Genomic DNA, 23,816 nt, shown 5'->3' with positions numbered 1-23,816 from the left:
TTTAGTTTTGAGACAGGGTTTCCCCTAAATTGCTGAGGCTGGCCTCAAACTTGCAATCCTCCTGCCTCAGCCTCCCAAATTCCTGGGATTATAGTTGTGTGCCACCACACCCTGCTAAAGATCCCTTCTTTAAGAAAATCTACTTCTGATGCTGGTGGCCTCAGTGAATTATCTGTGGTCCAAACATGACTTAAACTTTGATAAGAGGAAATTCAGACTGGATGCAGTGGTGGACACCTGTAATACCAGCTACTCAGAAGGCTGCGGCAGGAGGATGGCAAGTTCAAGAAGCCTCAGCAACTTAAGAACTTAGACTCTGACTCAAAATAAAAAAATTAAAAATGCTAGAGGTATATACTTAGTGGTAGAACACTTAACTAGCATGCACAAGGCCATGGAATCAATATCTAGTACCACATACACAAAAGGAGTGTCTGTTTTAAAAGTCCCAAATTCAAAATATATGATGGGGCTGCGGGTATAGGTCTTGCGTAGCATGTGCAAGGCTTAGGTTCAATCAGCACCACAAATTTTGTTTTTAAATACACACATACACATAAATCCTATGCACTTTATTAGCCATTCTTGTATACTATGTAATATTTGGTATAACTGAAAACAAGTACAAGTGGTTCGTTAATGCAAATATTGAGAAGGATGTACTAAGTCCCACTTCCTAAGAAAGAATGCTTTCTACTGTTTCCATGTCTGCCATTAGACTTCTGAAACCCAAAGTAGCACAAACAGGAACAGTAAGTACAGGCTTAATTTGAAATTTTCCCAGTGTTTTTCTTCCATAATCTGTTTTACCAACTCCTACGTTGCACAATTACCCCATTTACACATAAAAGTAACAGTAATAACACTATTTCATAGTTAATCATAATGCTTAACCACTTGCCTCTCTACCAGGACAGTAAGAGGATGAGTGAAGACAGTCTGACAAGCACTTTGAGCTCTTTGGGAAAGCACTCCCAGGACAAAGTCTTGCTGTGGTTAAATAACACCTTTCATCTAAGGATCTAAAAGTCTTATGAAGCCCAGCTCATTAACCCTTCAAAAAATTGCTCTGATGTAAACCAGAGCAGAGCAATACTACACCCACTCAAAAGATAACAGACAGACAGGCTTGGATCACTAACATTGTGAGATACATTTAAGAGTTCCTGGGACCAGGCCTAGGATACAGGCCAACAGAAAGATGTGACAAGGCAGTAGTGTGTGCCTCTCAAGTGGAATAACAAATCTGTACCAAAGAATGCCACATGGAGAAGAAGTTCCATCCTCAGGCTACACTATGCAATCAGAGAAGAGAAAGTGTTTACTTAGTACAGTAACCAAGAATGAGAAACAAATTATGTAAAAAGCTATAATCACAGTCCTAGGAAGATTCTAACTGAAAAACCACAAAACAAACGATGGTAAATTTCAGAAGCATTCTTCATGAAAAAGGCCTCTAGGTATTAGATGAATAAGACTTTAGATAGTAAACAGAAAGATATGTAAACAGACTACAAATATAATAGATTTTGAAAACAAAAAGGTTATTCATGTCATATTACTAATCTCACTTAGAATTAAGATCACAAATAAGTTTTCTTTTTTTCCACAAGTAAGTCTGATTCAAATTTCTGTTTGTTAAATTTCCCCAAACCTAAAAAATGATGCTAAGTTTCTGCCAAGATATTGGACAATTCAAATTTTCAAGCTTTCCCATAACTTGCATTTTTCTTCTGGCCACATGCAAGAATATTTCTGATGAGAGCAAGCATGGGGGCATGCAGAGGCAAGAAAGAGATGGAAATCCAGCACATGCAGGACAAAAACCTCCTGTCTACTTAAAAAATATGGCTGCATTCATTTGGATCACTTCTAAATATCATCACAAGAATAAAGTTGAACTAGTGAATTTTTAAGAATGGGATCCTGGGGCTGGGGTTGTGGCTCAGTAGTAGAGCACTTGCCTGGCATGTGTGAAGCACTGGGTTCCATTCTCAGCACCACATATAAAGAAATAAAATAAAGGTCCATTGACTACTAAAAAAAGGGGGGATCCTAATTAGAATAAGTTATATTCCACATATGTATAATACGTCAAAATACACTTTACTCTCGTGTGTGTGTGTGTGTGTGTGTGTGTGTGTGTGTGTATATATATATATATATATATATATATATATATATATATATATATATAAAGAATAAAACTGAGCCTATTAACCCTAAGGTAAGTCATGGCCCTCACATACACATACGCACACCCTTCAGCTGGAAATTTATTTGGACTGATAGTGTAGCTCAGTGGTAGGATTTGCCTAGCATGTACAAGTATGAGGCCCTAGAGTGGATTCCTAACACCACTGACACCAAGAAAGTTAGGAAGGAAAGAGAGAGGGAGAGAAGGAGGGAACAAGGGAGGGGAGGAAGAGAAGGAAGGGGAGAAGAAGGAATGAAAAAAAAAAGAAATTTTACTGGAAAAGGAGGATAAATAGGTTCTTAGAGCAAACTAGACTTCAGTGCTTTCTGACGAATGACCACAGAGCCACTCTCTTCCCCAATTCCTCTGTCTCTAAAAGGGACGCGATACACGGATGTTTCACACTTTACAGTAAGAATTACTACAGGATGGAATTCTGAGCTGTGTTAATCAGCTTTTTGTTATGTTGACAAAATACCTGAGTGAATCAACGTGGAGGAAAGATTTATTTTGGCTCACGGTTTGTGAGGCTTCAGTCTATGGTCATTGGCCCTGCTGCTCTGGGCCTGTGGCAGTGTGTACATCCTGGCAGGAACATGTGGTGGAGGAAATGGTTTACTCCATGGCAGCCAAGAAGCAAAAAGAGACACAAGAAGGGGCTGGGGTCCTAGGACCTCTCCCAAGGGCACACCCCCAATGACCTCATATGTATAATAATGACCTCACTTCCCAACTAGACCCCACCTCCTAAAGGTCCCACTACTCCCAATAGCGCCACAGTTGGAGACAAAGCCTTTAACACGTGGGCGTTTGAAGGATGTCATAGATTTAAACTATAGTAAGCTCTATTATTGTTCCTATAACTTCCCACTCATCATTCCAGAAGCTAAAAAACCAGAGTTTTCTTAAAAGAAAAAAGGAGATGGTTTGTTTGGAACTCTGACAGCTTATAGTCTCTGCAATCCTAATCTGATCACATAAGGTTGTGATATTTTTAAAGACCAAGGTAGGAACATCTATTTCAGAATAAAAGACAACACAGCAGGTAGCCACTATCCTAGAGGCATCTACAAATACAGACTTAACTCTGCCCAAGATGCTACTTTTAATCTGAAATCTCAACCTGCAATGATCAGTGGTATGACTCATTAATAAAAGCTACTGAAAGCCAATAAAACGATGACATGATGCACTTGTAGAAGACCTAGGGCACCTCAGATCCAAGAAGCAAAGCCAAGGCCAGTCTGTGGGAGGAGTGATTCTTATCATCATCAGTTCTCTCTATAAGGAAAGCAGCAAAAGGCTGCACGTACCTCAGTGGAACAGCTAGCATTTTTCAACCCATCAGCATGCCATTCCAGGTTCACACATGTCCATTAAAACAGTCCCAAAGTGCTTGTATGTCCCCAGATCCCAAGTCCCCATCTCCACTGACAGGGATGGCATTCCTTGCACAGAAGGGGAGCAGAAAATTCCCTCAGCCATTCTGTGCTCTCAAATCACCTGTCTTGGCTGCAGTTGAGCACGAGGAATGTTAATGGTTGGACCTAAGGAGGCAACAAATGGGGCCAGAAATGAAGGATTTAAAACCTCCTTCAAATAATCACTCAGGGTTGCACTTTTGATGTTTGGCCTGAGCCTCACTGCTGATGTAAGGATTATCAAGTTTAAGACTCTGCTGGTAAGGACAAATGACCTATTAGAGAGTGAATTAAAACTGCTATATACAAACAGGATGCCAGGCAGTTTTGCTGAGCACCTCAATATTCAAAATGCCAAGGGACTTCCCCACCCTGCAGAGACTTTTAATTTTGAAAAACAGCAAGAAAAAACATGGGGTGGGGGAGGAGCAGAGGAGAGAAGAGGCTACGCTGGCACAGCTGGAGCACCTGTACGGGCCTCAGCACATGCCACACACACTGCTCTTTTCCACAGAATTGGCCTTAAAAATGGTGCCTGAGAATTCAGCCTGCTGCAAAATTCTTTCTCCAGAAAGCTCTGCCTCAGGCATGGATTCTGTCCTGCTTTACCAGGACAAAACTGCTCCAGTGGCTGTTGGCTGGCAGATTCCTCAACACCTACACCTGTGAGCATGAAGCCTGAGGGCTGCACAATAAGTCTCCCTAATGCTAATTAAAATTTGTCACCACTTTCGTTTTCTATTTCCTGTCTGATCATCTTCCCTTAGATGTTCCTCATCAGGGTCCCCCAAACAAATGCAACAGAAGGTAAGTACTTGATCTCTGCAAGAAACAGTTCTTGTACTTGTAAGTGAATTCTGGAGGGGGCACAGGAAGCAACAGCAGAGGCGACTTTTTGGTCTGGGGCTTGAGGGAGGTTGAGCACTGAGTGCTGACTATTGTGGCAAGGCAACAAAATCAGAAAAAAAAAAAAAAAAAGGTGAGAGAGGAGAACACAAGGTCATCAGCCCCAGCCTATCCCCACTCCAACTTCCGGAACCTGAGGAGAGCATTCAGAAGTTAGCAAATCAGATAGCCCTAGGCAACATCAAGCAATGAAAAGGGTGTAATACATATAGTAACTGTCCCAAAGAATGGCTGGGCTTGGAATGGCTCCTTGCAAGATGGGAGACAGACTGCCACATGTAATCAACTAAGTTATTTTCAACTAAGTCACTCCATTAGACAACAAGACACACAAAAAACTTCACCCTGTCAGAACCATAGGAAACAAGCCTTCAGTACAACACCCTAGCTTTATAGATTGTGACACACACTTAGGTTTCTATAATTCAGTTCAGAGAGCCTCCTTTCCTTCTGCATAAGGTGTGACTAGATGTCTTATAAGCACAAGGCTTTGGAAGAGAGAGAGAGGGTTATCATGCCCATGCACGCCACAGGAGTTGGCCACTACAATCTAAGAAACTGGTAATCAATGCTTTAACCTATAACTGAGGTAGTAAGCTCAGAACTGGAGTTCTGGCTGACTTATATCCTGTTTTCTCACTTTTAACTTGTGATAATAATGCTCACATTTGAATAATAATTTGAATTTCTTACTGCTGGGACATGGGGAAAAGGCATCATTTCTTAAGAAGACCTCACATCTTTTTCCATCAAAGTCCTCTAAAACTTGGAATAACAGATACTCTTGGCACAAAGCTGCCCAATCAGACATGCTTCTGTTTAGCCTGAAACACACTACAGAGTCCATACACAGAAAGGAATATTACTCAGCCTTAATAAGAAATGAAATTCTGATACATACTACAATATGAATGAGCCCTGAAAAACACCATGCTAAATGAAATAAGCCAGATACACAAAGACAAATGTATAATTCCACTTAGATGAGATACCTAGAATAGTCATGTTCATAGAGACAAAGTAAAATTGTGGTTACCAGGGGCTTGGATAAGAGGGGATGGGAACTGTTAGATGGGTATGGGTATGGAGTTTTAATTTGGGATGACGACAATTTCTGGAGATGGAGGGTGGTGATGGTTGCACAGCAGTGTGAACACACTTAATGGTTAAAATGGTAAACATTAAGGATATTTTACAATAAAAAAAAAACAACTATAACAGACCCAAGGTGAACCATAACCCAATTTACTGCATCTTCAAACTATAACCAAAATAATGAGTGCATCCCTAGAAATGAACACAGAGAGTACTGCCTGCATAAGGACAGGTACCCTACTCAAAGAATTCAAAGGAATGAGATCAGAGCAACCAAAGATGATTATTTATTCCCCAGCAATGTATCAAGCAATCGTTTAGCATAAATATACTTAGTAGATATTCAATAAATATTACCAAATATTTATATTTCATTTTGATATGAACTAAAAATTATTTTAAAAAAAGTAATGTCAACCTCTTAATTTTGTTGTATTATCATCACCTCTGCCAAACCATGGTCTATTCCTTATTACTGTGTTGGTGAGACCCTTCTGAACCTGTCATCATCACCCCCTCTGAGCCAAGACAACTCGTGGAAAAATCCCAATGCCACTGCAAAGAGGAACAGCCAGGGAAATGAATTCACAAGAGAGCACAGGAGAAACATCATGTGTGAAGAGACAGCAGCAGAGCAGGGAAGGCACATCTTTCCAGAATGAATGTTGGCTTCTGTCAAAAATCAGCCAACTGCTCATTTTTCAGATTTATTTTAAAAATGGCTTCACCTCACTGACAGCTGTATCTTTGGGTGCCCTCATTAGTACCTTAAGACTTTACTTTCCAGGCAAAGTAACTCATGAAATAAATTCAGAGGAAAAGTCTTGGTAAAACACTGCTTGGATTTGAATCTTTCTCTCCAACCTACCCCCTAAAATAACCTAAAATCAGAAGCTGTGAAACCAAACTGGAGCATTTCAAACTGCACTTTTTCCTTACATAAATCTGAAGCCCTAAAGAATCATCCAATCACCTGCCAGAAATCTTTCATATTTTTTAAAATAAAGTATGCCTCTAATAGTGGCCAAATATAAAAAGGCCCTAATAATTTTCTTCAATCTCCTATTCTTATGAGTTTTGTTTTTTAATCATCAAGAATGGAGGCAGAGCTGGGCATAGTGGGAGCAACTCAAGAGACTGACGCAGGAGGATTGCAAGTTCAAAGCCAGGCTCAGCAACTTAGTGAGGCCCTAAGCAACTGAGAGAGACTGTCTCTAAATAAAAAATAAAAAGGGCTGGAGATGTGGTTCAGTGGTTAATCTCCCCTGGGTTCAATTCCCAGTACCATACCAAAAAAAAAAAAAGAAAAGAATGGAGGTAAAGACGTATTTTATTATTAGTAACAACACTCATGTTTTGGCAAGATCTCAATGTCCTTCCCAAAAGAACTTGTTCATATTTCAACTTATCTAGTGCATGTCACAGAGAAGCATGCAATTATATTTCGGTTATTTTTTGGTAAAAGTACAATTTTTATTGAAAATACTTCTTTTTTTGGGGGGATGGGTCATTGCTATGTTGTTGCCCAGTATGGTTCCCAACTCTGGGATTCAAGTCATGCTCCTGCCTCAATCTCCTGAGTGGTTTGGGACTATGGGTACTTCCCATTGTGTCCGGCACGGATGTATTTTGAAATAAAAGGAAATTAAATGTAAATTTAATCTCATTATTATCTCATTATTATCCATATCAGCTGAGTCTTGCTATGTGAAGTAATAAAATTGCAAACAAATTTAATTGAGAAATGAACTTCACTTGTTAATAGAGGATTGTGCACCTGAGCTACAGGTATATTTAATTTAGGACTCTCTTCTTGAATTGAGTAAACTCATTCTTAAAAAGAAACACAGGCCAGGGCTGGGGTTGGAGCTCAGTGGTAGAGTGCTCATGTCGCATGTGGAAGGCACTGGGTTCGATCCTCAGCACCACATAAAAAAAATAATGGCACTGTGTCCATCTACAACTAAAAAAAATATATATATATATTATTTAATATATATATTGAAAGAAAAGAAACATAGGCCAGATGCCATGGAACATGACTGTAATCCCCACTTAAAAGGCTGAGGCAGGAAGATCACAAGTTTGAGGCTAGCCTGGGCAACTTAAGGAGACTCTTTCTCAAAATAAAGAATAAAAAGGGCAACCCTGGGTTCAATCCCCAGCACGACAAAAGAAAACAAATGGCACAAAACAAAACATTTGCCAGGAAAGAATCAAGTAAATAGAAATTTAATAATATTGATTGTTGTTAACTAAATATTTAAGACATCATTAGGATATCCTGAGGGTCTATCAAATATGTGCATCAAACTAGTGAGGTGGCACACGCCTCTAATCCCAGCAGCTCAAGAGGCTGAGGCAGGAGGATTGTGAGTTCAAAGCTAGTCTCAGCAACTCAGTGAGGCCCTAAGCAACTCAGTGAGACCCTGTTTCTAAATAAAATATTAAAAAGGGCTGAGGATGTGGCTCAGAGGTTAAGCACCTCTGGGTTCAATCCCTAGTACTAAAAACAAAAAAATTAACTTCTAAGATGGGGTAAGCAAACTTCTTCCACAAAGGGCCAGGTGGACACATAGTTTCCATCACAACTGTGCTGAATGATGCATGAACAGATGAGCATGTCTGTGTTCCAAAAAAAACTATATGAAATTCAAATAAATAATACCATTTTTTCATGTCATGAAATATTCCTTTGATGTTTTTTCAATCACTGAAAAATGTAAAGATCAGGAGCTGGGGTTGTGGCTCAAAGGCAGAGCGCTTCCCTGGCATGTGAGGCACTGGGTTCGGTCCTCAGCACCACATAAAAATAAAATAAAGGTATTGTGTCCACCTACAACCAAAAAAAATAAAAATTTTTTAAAAACATAAAGATCATTCATGGTTTGAGGGCCAAACATAGGTGGAGACCATATTTGGCCTTCAAGCTAATTTGTGTAATTCCTGCTTTTAAAGTTTCTGATCTGAAGTGCTGGGCAAAAAACACCCCCTCTGACAAACATATGTTTCTGCTAATGATGCATAACAGAAAATTCTTTTTCTTCTCCCCTTCCAAAATCTGACTTCTATGGAAAACAGGTATTTTAGGGTTTTTTGCTTGTTTTTTTTTTTTTTTGTTTTGCAGTACTAGGGATGGCACCCAGGGGCGCTCTACCCAAATCCTTTTTAAATTTTTATTTGGAATCAGGATCTTGCTAAACTACCCACCCAGGCTGGCCTCAAACTTTCAATCCTCCTGTCTCAGTCTTCCCAAGTTGCTGGGATTATCAAGACCTGCCATTGCGCCTGTCTGTACATGGGAATTTTTTTTAAAGCCTTGGTGATTGCTAGGCAGCCAGAACTGGGGCTGAAATTCATGTTAATAGTTATTCTTATTCCCCAATTACTTAGCACCAAACCTCAGTGCCCAGGAACTGTTCAACAAATACCTGTAGAGTTGGACTGAACTAAATCATTTCTGGGGCCCTGGGTTGGAATGGGAGGGGTGATGGTAAAGGGGTTTCTCACTGCTGCATTAGGGCCTGATGAGGGAGAATGAGGCTCTGTGGACAGACGCCGAGGCCTCTGGGTCAACCTTTAGTTTGTTTGATTGATTGATTGACTGACTGATTCATCCATCCATTTATTTATATATTTATTTTATAGTGTTGGGGACTAAAGCCAGGGGTACTCTACTATTGAGCTATATCCCTAACCACTTTTATTTTGAGACAGTATCATGCCATATTGCCCACTCTGGTCTCAAACTTGGGATCCTCGTAACTCAGCCTCCTTAGGATTACAGGTGTACACCACTGGGCACAGCTTTAGAAAAGAGTTTTAATCAGTCAATCCAGAAAAATTCCGTGAGTGCTGCTAGATGCAAGACACAAGGCTAAGCAGTGAAGGACATATAAAAGGTCCCCAATCAAAGCAGGGAGGAAGCTGACTTAAGAGCAGAGATTAGGGCTGGGGTTGTGGCTCAGGGATAGGGCACTTGCCTTGCACTTGTGAGGCACTGGGTTCAATCCTCAGCACCACATAAAACAAATAAATAAAGGTATTAAAAAAAAAAAAAAAAGGTGGAGAGAGCTCCAGTGACCGGAATGGCCCTTAACATAAAGAAGAGAAAGTATGTGTACTGGACTTTAAAAATAAGTAGGATTTGGAGGCAAAGATATGTGTAGGAAAGAAAAAGGGAGAGATAAGAATAAAATGTTAAAGGGTAACACATTAGGAAGTAAATTTTTAAAAAGCAGATTAAGAAGTACGAAGAAAACCAGGAGAGCCAAGCTGCCACTGAAACCAAGAGAAGAAAAGCATTTGAAGGAGTAAAGGGTCTAATACTCTCAGCGTGACTATTGAGGGAAAAAAATAAAAGGAGGTCAAAGCACAGAACAAATAGGAGCTCTCAGCAACTTTTTTCAGTGACAGAAGTGAGAGGCAGGCTGGAGGGAATTGAACAAAACACAGTTCAAAAGGGATGATGGTAGGAAAATGGTTGCATAGTATTTAATGAGAACAGAGAAATGGATCCCCATTTTGTAATCAAAACAAAAATCACTCTATGAAAGATGCAGCTATCTTCTTAGAAACTTGCTTTAATATGAAACATTCTATCAGGCAATTGTTTCTTACATGAATTAAGTTCTCATGCCCTTTGAAATCAAAGGGCTCAATTTTTGTGGTAAGATCAACCCTTTAAAAATGCTGTATCTATCATAAACAATTCAACAAGATATAACCAAGAATTAAAAAATCCTTTCTGGAAGATGACTTTTAAAATACACATAGACACTCAACAAATGGGTAAGTATCCTATTCAACTCCTAAGCGCATTACTGTCTTTCTTTCTTTTAAATTTTTATTTTGACACAGTTTCAGACTTACAGAAGACTAACGAAAAGGGTGAAATAAAAAATTCCTGAATATTTTAATCTTTCTTTTTTCATAGCCAATTTGAGAAAAGCATTCTTTTAAAAATGAAGAAAAGGGCTGGGGATGTGGCTCAAGCGGTAGCGCGCTCACCTGGCATGCGTGCGGCCCGGGTTCGATCCTCAGCACCACATGCAAAGAAAGATGTTGTGTCCGCCGAGAACTAAAAAATAAATATTAAAATTCTCTCTCTCTCTCTCTCTCTCTCTAATAAAAGAAAAAAAATGAAGAAAAAAGAAAAGCATTCTTTGGCTGAACTTCCTGATTTTTGTTCTTTATAATGTGAATATTGCCAATACATTTTGGCCATTTGGTTTAAAAACAGCTGAGGCTCAAGTAGCAAATATTGTCTAAAATATGGTCCCAAATTGTAGAAAAGCAATACAATATAGCTCATTTAATAGAACTCCTGTTTAAAATGTACCAACAGGCTTCTTTGATCTGTAGGTAGATATATTCCACTGCCTCATTCTCTCTTTCCTCTCCTTCTGAGACTCTAGTTAGATACACAGTGGATCTTCTGACTCTTTTTTTTTTTAATATTTATTTTTTAATTCTCGGTGGACACAACATCTTTGTTTGTATGTGGTGCTGAGGATCGAACCCGGGCCGCACGCATGCCAGGCGAGCGCGCTACCGCTTGAGCCACATCCCCAGCCCCGATCTTCTGACTCTTATCTTGTATGTGTCTTATTCTTTCTTTTGTGATTTTTTACCGTTCTCTCTGTCCACGATGCATTCCAGATAATTTCTTTTGATGTAACTTCTAGTTCACTATTTCTATCTTCAGTTATGTCTAATATGCTGCTAAACTCACCCACTACATTTCATACAATCCTTCCCTTCCTTTCCCCTTCCTCTTTCCTTTTCTTTCTCAGTACTAGGGATTGAACCTAGGAGAGCTCTACCACTAAGCAACATCCCTAATCCTTTTTTTTTTGGTACAGGGTATTGAACCCAGGGGCACTTAACCACTAAGTTACATCCCCAGCCCCTTTCTGTATTTTATTAGACACAGGGTCTTGCTGAGTTGCTTAGAGCCTCTAAGGCCTCGCTAAGTTGCTGAGGCTGGCTTTAAGTTTGTGATCCTCCTGCCTCAGCCTCCTGAGCCCCTGGGATTACAGGCATGTGCCACTGTACCCGGCTCCTAATCCTTTCTATCTTTTGTTTTGAAACAGGGTCTCCCTAAATTGCAGAGGTTGGCCCTGAATTTGCAATCCTCTTGGCTTAGCCTCCCAAGTCACTGGAATTATAGATATGCACTACCCCATCTGCCATCTGCCACAGTTCTAGCATTTCTATTTGGTTCTTTTTCAAAACTGCTATTATCATTTTTCTTTTTTAAAAGTTCTCGATTCCTTGATAAAAATTTAAGATTAGCTAGAGAAAAACATCCCAGTTTTGTTCAAGGAAATCAGGTTGATCTTTATGACTGAAGGTCAGAGAACTATAATTATGGGGTTTTAGCTTCAGAGAGAGAAAATAAACATTAAAGGCAAGGAGAAATGGAGAGATAATTAGCATAATTTCATAAAATATAATTTTTAGAACTAATCAATCAATATGTACAATATATTTTCAAAGTAGGTTTACTTTATTGCAGGGATGCTCAACAGATGATTTTTGTCTGTTTTCTAGCAAAATTTAATCATTATATGCGTGAAATCGATAAAGGCGATTTACTTTTGAAAACAAAAAAGCTTATAAAGGAAGTGACATTTGCTTAGTGACTTTACTTATATAAGATTAAAATCTCAAGCCACAGACATATCAGGTAGTAAAAATGATACCATAGCTACAGGGAAAGTCAAAAGATATTAAGTTCAATTTGCTGTTATTTATCCTGCTACCAGAGTGCAACAGAAATTTAATAATAAGACATTCAATGAAAAACTTCCTGAAATTTTTGAGTTTTGAGAAAAAAAAATCTAAAAAGCCAAGTGATTAAAAATTATTTTCAAGAAGAATATATAACATGGCTGAATATGAAATTAGATACTAAATTTTTTTTTCTTCCTCAAGTAAAATAACATACTTTTGTTTATAATATTGGGGAGGGCCTCACATATGCTAGGTAAGAAGTGTACCACTCAGCTACATCCTCATTCCAAAATAATATACTTTATAAGTGCTACTATTCCTTTGCAATTATTAGTATCTTTTTTCTGGCTAGGGATCAAACCCATGGCCTTGCTCATGCTAAGTGCTCTACCCAGCTACATCCCTAGCCCTCATTAATACCTTTTTTTAAAAAGTCATGAGACTCTTGGATTCTGGTCCAGCATAAAGGAGTTCAGAAGTCCCCATTCCATTCTAATAACAAGTAAAAAGCTGAAAAGACTAAAAAAACAATAACTCTTTTTAGATCTTCAGAGAAATGAGGTCACAGGATAAACTGCTGTCCCCCAAACTGAAAACACACACAGGAGGATACAATGAATCACAACTTACCACAGCAGAAAGGAGAAACTTCCAGAGTAGGAAACCCTAAAAAGCAATTGACACACTGCTAGATCCTGTGTGTGTGGACAAGTCTAATAGTAAAAAAACCACTACAACAGAAATACACGGTAAAGCACTTGCCTAGCATGTGCAAGATTCTGGGTTGAACTCCCAGTACTGCAAAACAAACAAACAAACAAAACAACAACAAAAAAAAAAACCTACAAAAAGCCTACAGCTAACATTATACTTAATGGTGAGAAACTTGTAGCTTCCTTGCTAACATCAGGAACAAAGCAAAGATGTTTCCTCTCACCAGTGCCTTGAAATCCTAGGTAAGCAGTAAAACAAGAAAAGGAAATAAAAGATATACAGATTGAGAAGGAAGTAACAAAATGTCTTTATTTGCAGACAACGTGATTGTCTGGGTAGAAAATTCAAAAGAATTAGACCCTCTTGAACTAACAAGTAATTATAGCAAGCTTGTGGGCTATGAGATCAATACACAACATTCAATCACTTTTCTTTTTTTAAATTTTTAATTGTTGATGGACCTTTATTTATTTATTAATTTATATGTGGTGCTGAGAATCAAACCCAGTGCCTCATACATGCTAGGCAAGTGCTCTGCCACTGAGCCACAACTTCAGCCCTCAATCACTTTTCAGTGAACAAGTGGAGATTACAATTAACAATAGTATCATTTACATTAGTATCTCAACAGTGAAGTACTCAAGTGTAAACCTAACAAAATATGTGCAACATCTACCTTAGAAAACTCTAACAAAACATATCAAAGAAGAACTAAATAGATATTTCATATTCATAGATAGGAAGACTGGATACTGTCAAGGTATTCGTTCTTCCCAACCTTATCTGCAGATTTAAAACAATCTCAATCGAAATCCCAGAAAGGTCATGTGCAGTCATGCATACCTCTAATCACAGCTACTCAGAAAACTGAGGCAGGAGGATTGTAAATTTGAGGCCAGACTGGGAAACTCAGTGAGAAGTTGCCTCAAAATAAAAACAGGGCTGGGGATGTAGCTCAGTGGTAGAACATACCTGGGTCCATCTACTCCCCAGTTCCATCCCCACCAAAAAAAAAAAAAAAAAAAAAAAAAAACTCAGAAAGCTATATTATGGATATTAACAAAGTGATTCCTAAGTTTATATGGAAAGACAAAAGATCAGAACAGCCAATTCAATACTGAAAGAGAACAAAGTCAGAGGACTGATACTACCCAACTTTGAGACCAACTACCAAGGGACAATAATCAAGACAGTGTGGTATTCACAAAAGACACATAAATGCTTGGAACAGAATAGAGAGCTCCAAAAGGACCCACACCAGTTGACACGTAGTCAACTGATCTTTGACAAAGAAGCAAACCTCATTTCTCTGCAGATGTAAAAAGATCAAAATAATCTTCTGTTTCTTTCTTTTTTTGAGGGGGGGACACTATTGGGGACTAAACTCAGGATCATTCTATTTTTCAGCTATAACCCCAACCCTTTAAAAAAAATTTTTTTTTTGTAGATGGACACAATACCTTTATTTGTTTATTTTATGTGGTGCTGGGGATCGAACCCAGTACCTCATGCATGCTAGGCAGGTGCTCTACCACTGAGCCACAACCCCAGCCCCCAGCCCCTTTTATTTTATTTTTGAGACAGGATCTCAGAAGTTCTCCAGGGAAGCCTTGAACTTGCAAGTCTCCTGTCTCAGCCTCCCACAACAGCTAGGATTGCTGGCATGTGCCACCATGCCCAGCAAAATTGTCTTTTCAACAAATGGTACAGGAACAACTGAACATCCACATGCAAAAATACAAATCCAAATAGCAACCTCACTCTCTTCTCAAAAATGAACTCAAAATAGATACAGACCCAAATTTAAATGCAAAACAATCAAACTCCTGGAAGATTACATAGAAGAACACTTAGACAACCCTAGATATGGCAGTGACTTTTTAGATGTAACAAATGATGAAAGAAAGAATTCATAAGCAGGACATCATTAAAAACTTATGCTCTGTGAAAGACAGTATCAAGAGAATAAGAAGTCAAGCTACAGACTGAGACAGGTCCTGCTCTTCCTTTTTCATCCTTCCCCTTCACCACATCTCCTTACAGAAATGTGTCTTTACAAAAGACACATAGGATAGAGGACTGTTATCCCCAAAACACAAAAAACTGTTTCAAGAAAACAACTGATTATAAAGTAGCTAAAAGATCTGAACAGATACTTCACCAAAGCTGAAATACAAGATGGCAAATATGTATATGAAAAGATGTTCAACATCATCTTTAGAGAATTCAAGTTAAAAAATAATGAGATACCGGGCTGGGGATGTGGCTCAAGCGGTAGCGCGCTCGCCTGGCATGCGTGCGGCCCGGGTTCGATCCTCAGCACCACGTACAAACAAAGATGTTGTGTCCACCGAAAAACTAAAAATAAATAAATAAATAAAATAAAAATATTAAAAAAAAAATAATAATGAGATACCACTATAAACCTATCAAAAAGGCCAAAACCCAAAACAATGACTATACCAAATGCTGGCAAGGCTGTGGAGACACAGGAACTCTCAATCATTGCTGGTGGGAATGCAAAACAGTACTACAGCCACTGTGGAAGACAATTTGGCAGCTTTTTTAAAAAACTAAACATACTTTTACCATATGATTCAAAAATTGCACTCCTTGGTATTTATTTATCCAAAGGAAATGAAAACATATCTGTACAAAAGCAGCACAGAAATATATATGGCTTTATTCATAATTGCCAAACTTTGGAAGCAACCGAGATGTCATTCAATAGGTAAACAGGGCGAGGGTTGTAGCTCAGAGGAAGGGTGCTCATGGAGGCACTGGGTTTGAACCTCAGCACCACATAAAAATAAAATAAAGGTATTATGTCCACCTACAACTAAAATATAAATGTTAAAAAAATAGATAAATTAATACATAAACTGTTTCATCCAGACAATGAAATACTATTCAGCACTAACAGAAATTAGCTATTAAGCTATAAAAAAATGCAGGAAACATAAATGTATAAATAATAAATGCATACAATCACGTAAAAGAAGTCAATCTGAAAAGGTTACATGCTGTAGGATTCCAACAATCTGATATTTTGGAAAAGGCTAAATTACGGAGGTAGTAAAAAGGTCAGTGGCTGACAGGGGCTGAAGGAGAGGGAGGATACACAGGCAGAACAGAGGATTTTTAGGGAAGTGAAACTGCTCTACATGGTAGGTACAACAGTGGTAGACACACGCCACTTATACATTCGTCCAAATCCACAGGATGTATAATACTAAGAGTGAATCCAAATGTAAACTATGGACTTGGGGTGATAATGATGTGTCAATATAGGTTCACCAAGTGTGACAAATGTACCACTGTGGGGCAGCAGGGGATGCTGTGCATGTGCACAGATGGAGTATAGGAGGACACTGTTTTGCTAAATTTGCTGTGAACTTAAAACTACTCTAAAGTCTATTAAATACATTTTAAAATGGCTACATAGTTCTAAATCTTACCTCTTTTCTCTCTTCCCTAGAAAAAGTAAAAATTAATTTTTCAACACTTCAAAACCAAATATTCACTCAAAACAAGCCCCTCACTGAGCGCTTAAAAACTTAATTATGTCTTTGTTAGTCTTTTGAGAGACTGACTAAAGAATTGCAAAGACAGTAATATGGCAGGGGCATTTTTCTACTTTCTGACCTCGGTAGTACTTGTGTTGTTTATGATTATTTGTTAAACAGGGCATACATGCTTTATGGATATATTTTTTCAACAAAAAATAATAAATAATATGTTTTTTTAAAAAAACAAACTCCCTTGTAAAAAAATTCTCTAAAGCGAACAAAACAAAGATCTCATTTAAATCAATTATTTCTTTGAAATTTTTTTTTAGTTGTTGATGGACCTTTATTTTTATTCATTTATTTATATTTGGTGCTGAGACTCAAACCCAGTACATGATTGGTAAATATTCTACCACTGAGCCACAAACCCAGCCCTTAAATTTATTCTTCATGAACAATGCAAAATATCACTGCAAAAAATAACTGGTTCATTGAAAAGATAAACATAAAACTGACAAAACTTTGGCTAAGTTAATCAGAAAAAAATGACAGAAGATTCCCGTCCCCCATCCCCCCAAAAAAAAGATTAGGGATGAAAAAGGAGACTTTACAACAAACAACATTGAAATTCAAAGGATCATTAAGGAATATTTTGAAAAACTATATGGCAACAAATTGGAAAATCCAGGATAAGTGGACAAATTTCTGGGCACATGTGACTTATCAAAACCAAGAGGATATAAAAACTTTAAATAGAGGAATAATAAGTAATAAGATTGAAGCAGTAAGAAAGAGACTTCTAACAGCTAAGCACACACCTGTTATCCCAGGAACTTAGGAGGATGAAAAAGAATTCTAAGTTCAAGGTCCACCTGGGCAACTGAATAAGACCTTATCTCAAAATAAAAACTGAAAAAGGATAGGGATGTAGCTCAGTGGTAGAGCACCCATAGCTTCCACTCTAGTACTGAAGGAAAAAAAAAAAGTCTCCCAACAAAGAAAAGTACAAGTTTGGATGGATTTACTCCGAATCTTACCAGACTTTTAAAGAACTAACACAAATGCCCCTCAAACTATTCCATAAATTAGAAAGGGAGAAAACACTTCCAAACTCATTCAATGCAGCTATCATTATCCTGCTACCAAAATCTGGTAAGGACACAACCAAAACTAAAAACTACTGAACAGTATCCATGGTGCAAAATGCATGCAAAAAACACTAAGGGGGAAAAAGACACCAAATACTTGCATTTCGGGGCTGAGGCTGTGGCTCAGCAGTAGAGCGCTAGCCTAGCATGTGTGAGGCCCTGGGTTCGATCCTCAGCACCACATAAAAATAAATAAAGATATTGTGTCTAGTTACAACTAAAAAATAAATTTAAAAAATACTTGCATTTCAATAGCACATTAAAAAGATCATACATCATGATCAAGTTGGTTTCATTCCAGGGTTACAAAAATGGTTCAACATATACAAATCAATAAAGGTAACATAATTCATAAATAAAATCAAGGATAAAAATCCCATGATCCTCTCAATAGACATGGGAAAAGCCTTTGATAAAATTCAACATCCCTTCATGATAAAAGCCCTGAATAATATAGGTATAGAAGGATCATACCTCAACATAATAAAGGCTACATATGATGAACTTAACAGGGAAAAATGAAAAGTGTTTACTGTAAGATCAGGAACAAGACAAGGGTGTCTACTCTCATCAATTAACATACAAAAATCTATAGCTGCTGCTGCTTCTTCTTCTTCTTCTTCTTTTTTTTTTTTTTTAATTTTTTGGTAGTACTGAGGACTGAACCCAGGATTTCACACATGCTAGGCATAGGCTACATCCCCAGCCCTCTTTTTATCTTTATTTTGAGAGAGGGTCTCACTAAGTTATCCAGGCTGGCCTTGAACTTGTAATCCTCCAGCTTCAGCCTCCTGAATTGCTGGGATTATAGGTCTGCACCACCGCACTATGCAATCAGTAGCTTTTATATACACCAGTAATGAACCTGCTGAGAAAGAAATCAGAAAAGTAATCCCATTCACAATGGTCACACACAAAAAATAAAATACCTAGGAATATCTAATTAAGGATGTGAAAGACTTCTACAATAAAAATTACAAAATATTGAAAAAAGAAATTGCAGAAGGCACTAAAGATAGAATGACATTCCATGTTCATGGATTTGGAGATTAATATTATTAAAATGGGCATACACCCAAAGTGATCTACAGATCCAATGCAATCCCCACCAAAATACCACAGAACTAGAAAAAAACAATCATAAAATTCATATGGATACTCAAAAGACCCAGAATAACCAAAGCAATCCTGAGCAAAAAGAGCAATGCTGGAAGCATCACAATACCTGATTTCAAAACACACTACAGAGCCATAGTAACAAAAACCACATGATCCTGGTGTAAAAACACACATAGACCAATGCAGCAAAAATAGAGGACCCAGAAATAAATCTATGCACCTTTAGCCAACTGATTCCCCCCCAAAAGTACCAAAAACACACTGGAGAAAGGACAGCCTCTGCAACAAACACTTCTGGGAAAAACAGATATCAACATGTAAAAGATTAAAACTAGATTCCTATTTCTCACCCTATACAAAAATCAACTCAGAAGGACCAAAGATCTTTAAGGCCTGAAACGTTAAAACTACTAGAAGAAAACAACAGGAGAACCACTTCAACTTATTGGCACAGGCAATGATTTCCTGGATAGATTCCAACAGCTCAGGGGAAAAAAGCAAGAACTGACAAATGGGATTACATCAAATTTAAAAGTTTCTGCATAACAAAGTAAACAATATCCAGAATATATTTTTAATATACTTTAATTTAAAAAACCCAACAGTCTCATCAAAAAATGGGCAAATGACACCAATAGACACTTCTCAAAAGAAGACATGCAAATGGCAAATAAATATATAAGAAAATTATCAATATCTTTGGTCATCAGGGTAATACAAATAAAAACTACAATGAGATTCCATCTCACTCCAGTTAGAATGGCTATTATCAAAAAAGGAAAACTAAAAATTCTGGCCAGGCATGCCTACAAACCCAGCTACTCCAGAGGCTGAGACGAGAGAATATCAAGGTCAGTCTAGGCAACTTAGCAAGACCCATTCTCAAAAAAAAAATTAAAAAAGGGGAGCGGGGCTGGGGATGGGGCTCAACTGTATAATGGCCCTGGGTTCAATCCCTAGTGCCAGAAGAGAAGGAAAAAAAAAAATGCTGGTGAAGATGTGGAGAAAAAGGAACCCATGCTGGGTGCAGTGATGTACACCTATAATCCCAGCCCCTGAGGAGGCTGAGACAGGAGGACTGTGAGTTCAAAGCCAGCCTCAGCAACTTAGTGAGGCCCTAAGCAACTTGGTGAGACCCTATCTCTAAATAAAATATAAAAAAGGGCTGGGGATATGGCTCAGTGGTTAAGCACCCCTGAGTTCAATCCCTGGTACCAAAATAAAATAAAATAACAAAAAAAGAAAAAGGAACCCATATACACTGTTGGTGGGAATGTAAATTAGTATAGTCATTGTGGAAAAAAGAATGGAAGTTTCTCAAAAAATTAAAAATAGAACTACCATATGATCCAGATATATATCTCTCCTGGGTATATATGTGAAGGAAATGAAGTCAGCATACAAAAGATATATCTGCATTTCCAGGTTTATTGCAGTACACACAACAGCCAAGATATAGAATCAGCCAAGGTGCCTATCAACAGGTAAATGGATAAAGAAAATTTGAAATACACACAACACAAACACACACTAGAGTATCACTCAGCCATAAAGAATAATGAAATCCTGTTATATGCAAGAAAGATGGATGGGACTAGAGGAATTATGTGAAGTGAAACAAGTCAGACAAAAAAACAATTACTCATGTTTTCTTTCATCTGTGGAAAATAAAAAATAAAATAAAGATGACCTGGAAGTAGAAGAGGGACTTTTAGAAGCAGGAAGTGGGGCTGTGGGAAAGCACAAAAGAGGGGACAGTGAGAGAGGGTAGAAGGGAGGGTAGATATAATGAACATGAGGAATGTACATTAGATGCTTGTATGGAAATGTCACAGTGAAACACATGAATCTGTACAATTAATACATGTTAATAAAAAAGAAAAAAATTATTCATTCTGACTGTTCTCTTAAGGACTCTAAGGAACAGAGATGGGACCAAAACAAAAATAAATGAAATACCTGAGTGACTTGCATTCACACCTTTCAAGAAAAGTCTCCATGTGGTGAAAGAGTTAAAACAATTGCAGGCAAAAGGATCAAAAATTAATATAGTTAGTTTAATATTCTCTTTCCAAATCAGAGACTTATTTTTGAAGTAGAAAAGGCACAAATTCTTCTCCCTTGTACTTGGCTTATATTTCCCAAATTTTTTTAAGTGCCTAAGGAGATGGTACTTTTACTGTGTCCTTTGATTTTGGACCTGCAGTACTTGCCATTCCTTTTCAAATACCTGACCGAGCCTTTATTTGTGCCATATCACCTTCTCTAAAGAGTACAATATAGGGTTCAAATGCCGCCTCTTCACTGCAATCAGATGCTTTGCTTGTGAGCAGTTAATATTATATCCCTGTTCAACTGGCTGAGAGCAAAATCTCAGAAAACTGACTCTAGTGCTTTTAAGCCATTTCATAACCCCCAAGCAGACTGCCATTACTTCTCTCTCCTGAAGCTGGCAATTAATGACCCTTCTACTTCCAGCTAGGGAGGGAGCTGTTATTCCCCTGCAGTATGTCTCTAGGTCAGCATGAGTGCTCCAATTTCATGGTGATCACTGACTACGGCTATCCAAACAGTATCTTTGTTGCTATCTCCTAGAAACAGAATGTCTCTGAGGGGACATCATCCTATTAATTTGGCCTAGCTAGTCTTCACTAATACATCTTCTTTTAGAACTGTCAGTCCGCCATTAAAAAAATAATAATTGAATATGTTTTTTTCCTTTTCTGCTTTCAATAACACAGGAGAATTATCCTTTCATTTTTAATTCTTCATTCAAAGCCTGTCTTAGGGGAAAAAAAATCTTATTTTAACTGGGGATAACCAGATGCTAGTCTATTACAGCTGCAACAACTTTAAAAAGCTGTACAAAAGAAAAATGTGACTTCTACCTCCTAAAGCCATTAGATTTTTTTTTTCTTATTAAGGTACCCAGAATACAATATTATACTGAGCCAAAAGGACCAATTTTCTTCATGGAGTAGAATAGCAATTGGCTGTTACTCATTAAATTCTTACAGCAATGAGCAATGACTTTCTTTCTTGTTTTGTTTCTCTTTGAATAGTTGATGAAGTTGACTTTTTTTTTCTCAAGGCTACCTCCTAGCATCAGCATCCCTGATCTTTGGCCTATGTAGCTATTAATATGCTGCACACATATACTTGGTTCCTTAACAACCAATGCAGTTAACCTTTCTGTTTATTCCAAGTCAGTTCCTATCTTATTAGTGAAAATTGATTTTTTCTTTCTTAACATAATAATTTAATCTGATACAAAAACATATACACACACACATATATATGTGTGTGTGTATATATATATATATATATATTATATATATACACACATAATTCACTGGTTTTCTAAATTCTTCTTTTTTTTATTTCAAGGGCTTCAGGGGTCATGGGTTTTCATGTTCTCATTGAGAAAAACATATCCATTTGTGGTAATTCCAAAAGACAGTATACTATTGCTACTTTACAAATATATAGTTATTACCTTGTGTATTTGGTAGGAGATAAACTATGCAGCCCAAAATTTACCATTATTCTCAAAAGAAAATCTGATTCCCTTTTAGGTGCAAGATTATCTTTTCTGGAGCTAATGATTAAGGAGTAAAATATTAGAATTTATACTAAAAAACACTTTGTCCTAACTACCTGTGTTCAAGGTACTTCTCTTATACTACTTGACACCATCATTTTATATGTATCTGCCTGTTAATCATCTATATTCCTCAAAGACAGGAAACTCCTAGACAGTAGGAATTATGTAATAATGACTATTTCATCTTCAAGGCACAGGGTCTAGAAGATGGTATACAATCATGTTAGTATTAGTATTACATTCAATGTAAAAGTCTGCCCTTTTTTGGAGGGGAGTGCAGGGCTGGGTATTGAACCCAGGGCTTTGCAATGCAACATACCTGCTCTACCACTGAGCTATACCACCAGTCCCCAAAGGCTAATGAATTAGTCATAGTTTTAAACCACCTGACACACAACATTTAAGAAACAAGTTTTAACCACACATTATCCCAATTTAGACAGATATGCCCAGTTTCAAATATCAATAATATCTACCTGAACACTAAGCATTCTTACAGGAGACAGCAAAAACCATGCTCTATTTGTGGGTTTTCCATCTTTTTATTGATTCCAGTCACTGTTACTAGAACGACCTTTGGCAAATCACTTTAACCCTAGCATATCTCACATGAGAGATTAAAATGGGAAATTAGACTAAATGGTCTCCTAGTATCTCACTGGGTCCAGCTCTAAAAAATGATTAGGCATAAATTAGTAAGGTACTTTCAGTATAACAGTGCTTGCTAACACTAGAGGGAGCTACATTCATGTCATCACTGGGGTAGTCTGGGAGATTTCAAGAAAAAGCATCTTTAAATGGACAACTGATTTGCCAGAATGAGAGAAACTCAATATGGAGTGAGGGATCCATACTGTAGATACGTCCATTCACAGGCTCTTATGGATATCAAAGCTCTGCAGGCCTCACTTTCATTGACACATTGTTTGGGCTTTAATTTTAATCCCCTGAGAATCAAGCTGGCTTTGAGCTACTCCTAAAGATTTCTTTCCTATTCAGTCTATTTTCTTTCTTAATCAAATTAACAACAACAAAATCAAAGTAATTAATGATATTGTTGGAAATTTCCCAAAGAAGGGAGAGAGAGAAAGAGACTGAAGCTATGGCCTGGGAAAAAGTTAACTAATTAGGAAAACAGCACAAAAAGAGGAAAATATCAAGGAAAAGAAGGAACTGCCACAGCTCTGCAGCGTGGATGCTGGAGTACCTGCTGTGGATAGCCCACTAGGCTCTTTGAAAAGAAGCTCACAGCTGCTGGGCAGTGATGTCACAAATTAGAGGCAATGGGGTCACATGAGTCATTTGGAAAGAAAACCGTCAAATGATGAGATAAGGGACTGGAGGCTGGGGTAGAGAAAATAAAAG

General features: G+C 37.8%; 1 protein-coding gene and 1 non-coding gene across 4 annotated transcripts in view; both read right to left on the bottom strand.

The window, feature by feature from the left end:
- The window catches only part of Ascc1 (activating signal cointegrator 1 complex subunit 1), a 95,559-nt gene that overhangs the window by 10,353 nt on the left and 61,390 nt on the right, over nucleotides 1-23,816 (bottom strand). Inside the window, exon 10 of one of the 3 annotated variants that reach the window (XM_071611182.1) lies at nucleotides 15,340-15,429. The exons of the other annotated variants lie outside the window; for them this stretch is intronic. Within the exon in view, the coding sequence (XP_071467283.1) occupies nucleotides 15,388-15,429 (42 nt within the window). The 3' untranslated portion in view covers nucleotides 15,340-15,387. Of the gene's footprint in view, nucleotides 1-15,339; nucleotides 15,430-23,816 lie in introns of those variants that run through there. 3 annotated transcript variants of the gene reach the window in all.
- Trnaa-agc (transfer RNA alanine (anticodon AGC)) lies at nucleotides 14,549-14,621 on the bottom strand. The gene has a single exon. It is a non-coding gene; the product is annotated as a tRNA-Ala (tRNA).

This window comes from Marmota flaviventris, chromosome 4, assembly GCF_047511675.1.
Source record: "Marmota flaviventris isolate mMarFla1 chromosome 4, mMarFla1.hap1, whole genome shotgun sequence".
Taxonomy (NCBI): domain Eukaryota; kingdom Metazoa; phylum Chordata; class Mammalia; order Rodentia; family Sciuridae; genus Marmota; species Marmota flaviventris.
Note: the sequence above shows the minus strand (reverse complement) of the source record. Positions and strands in the feature narration are given on the sequence as shown.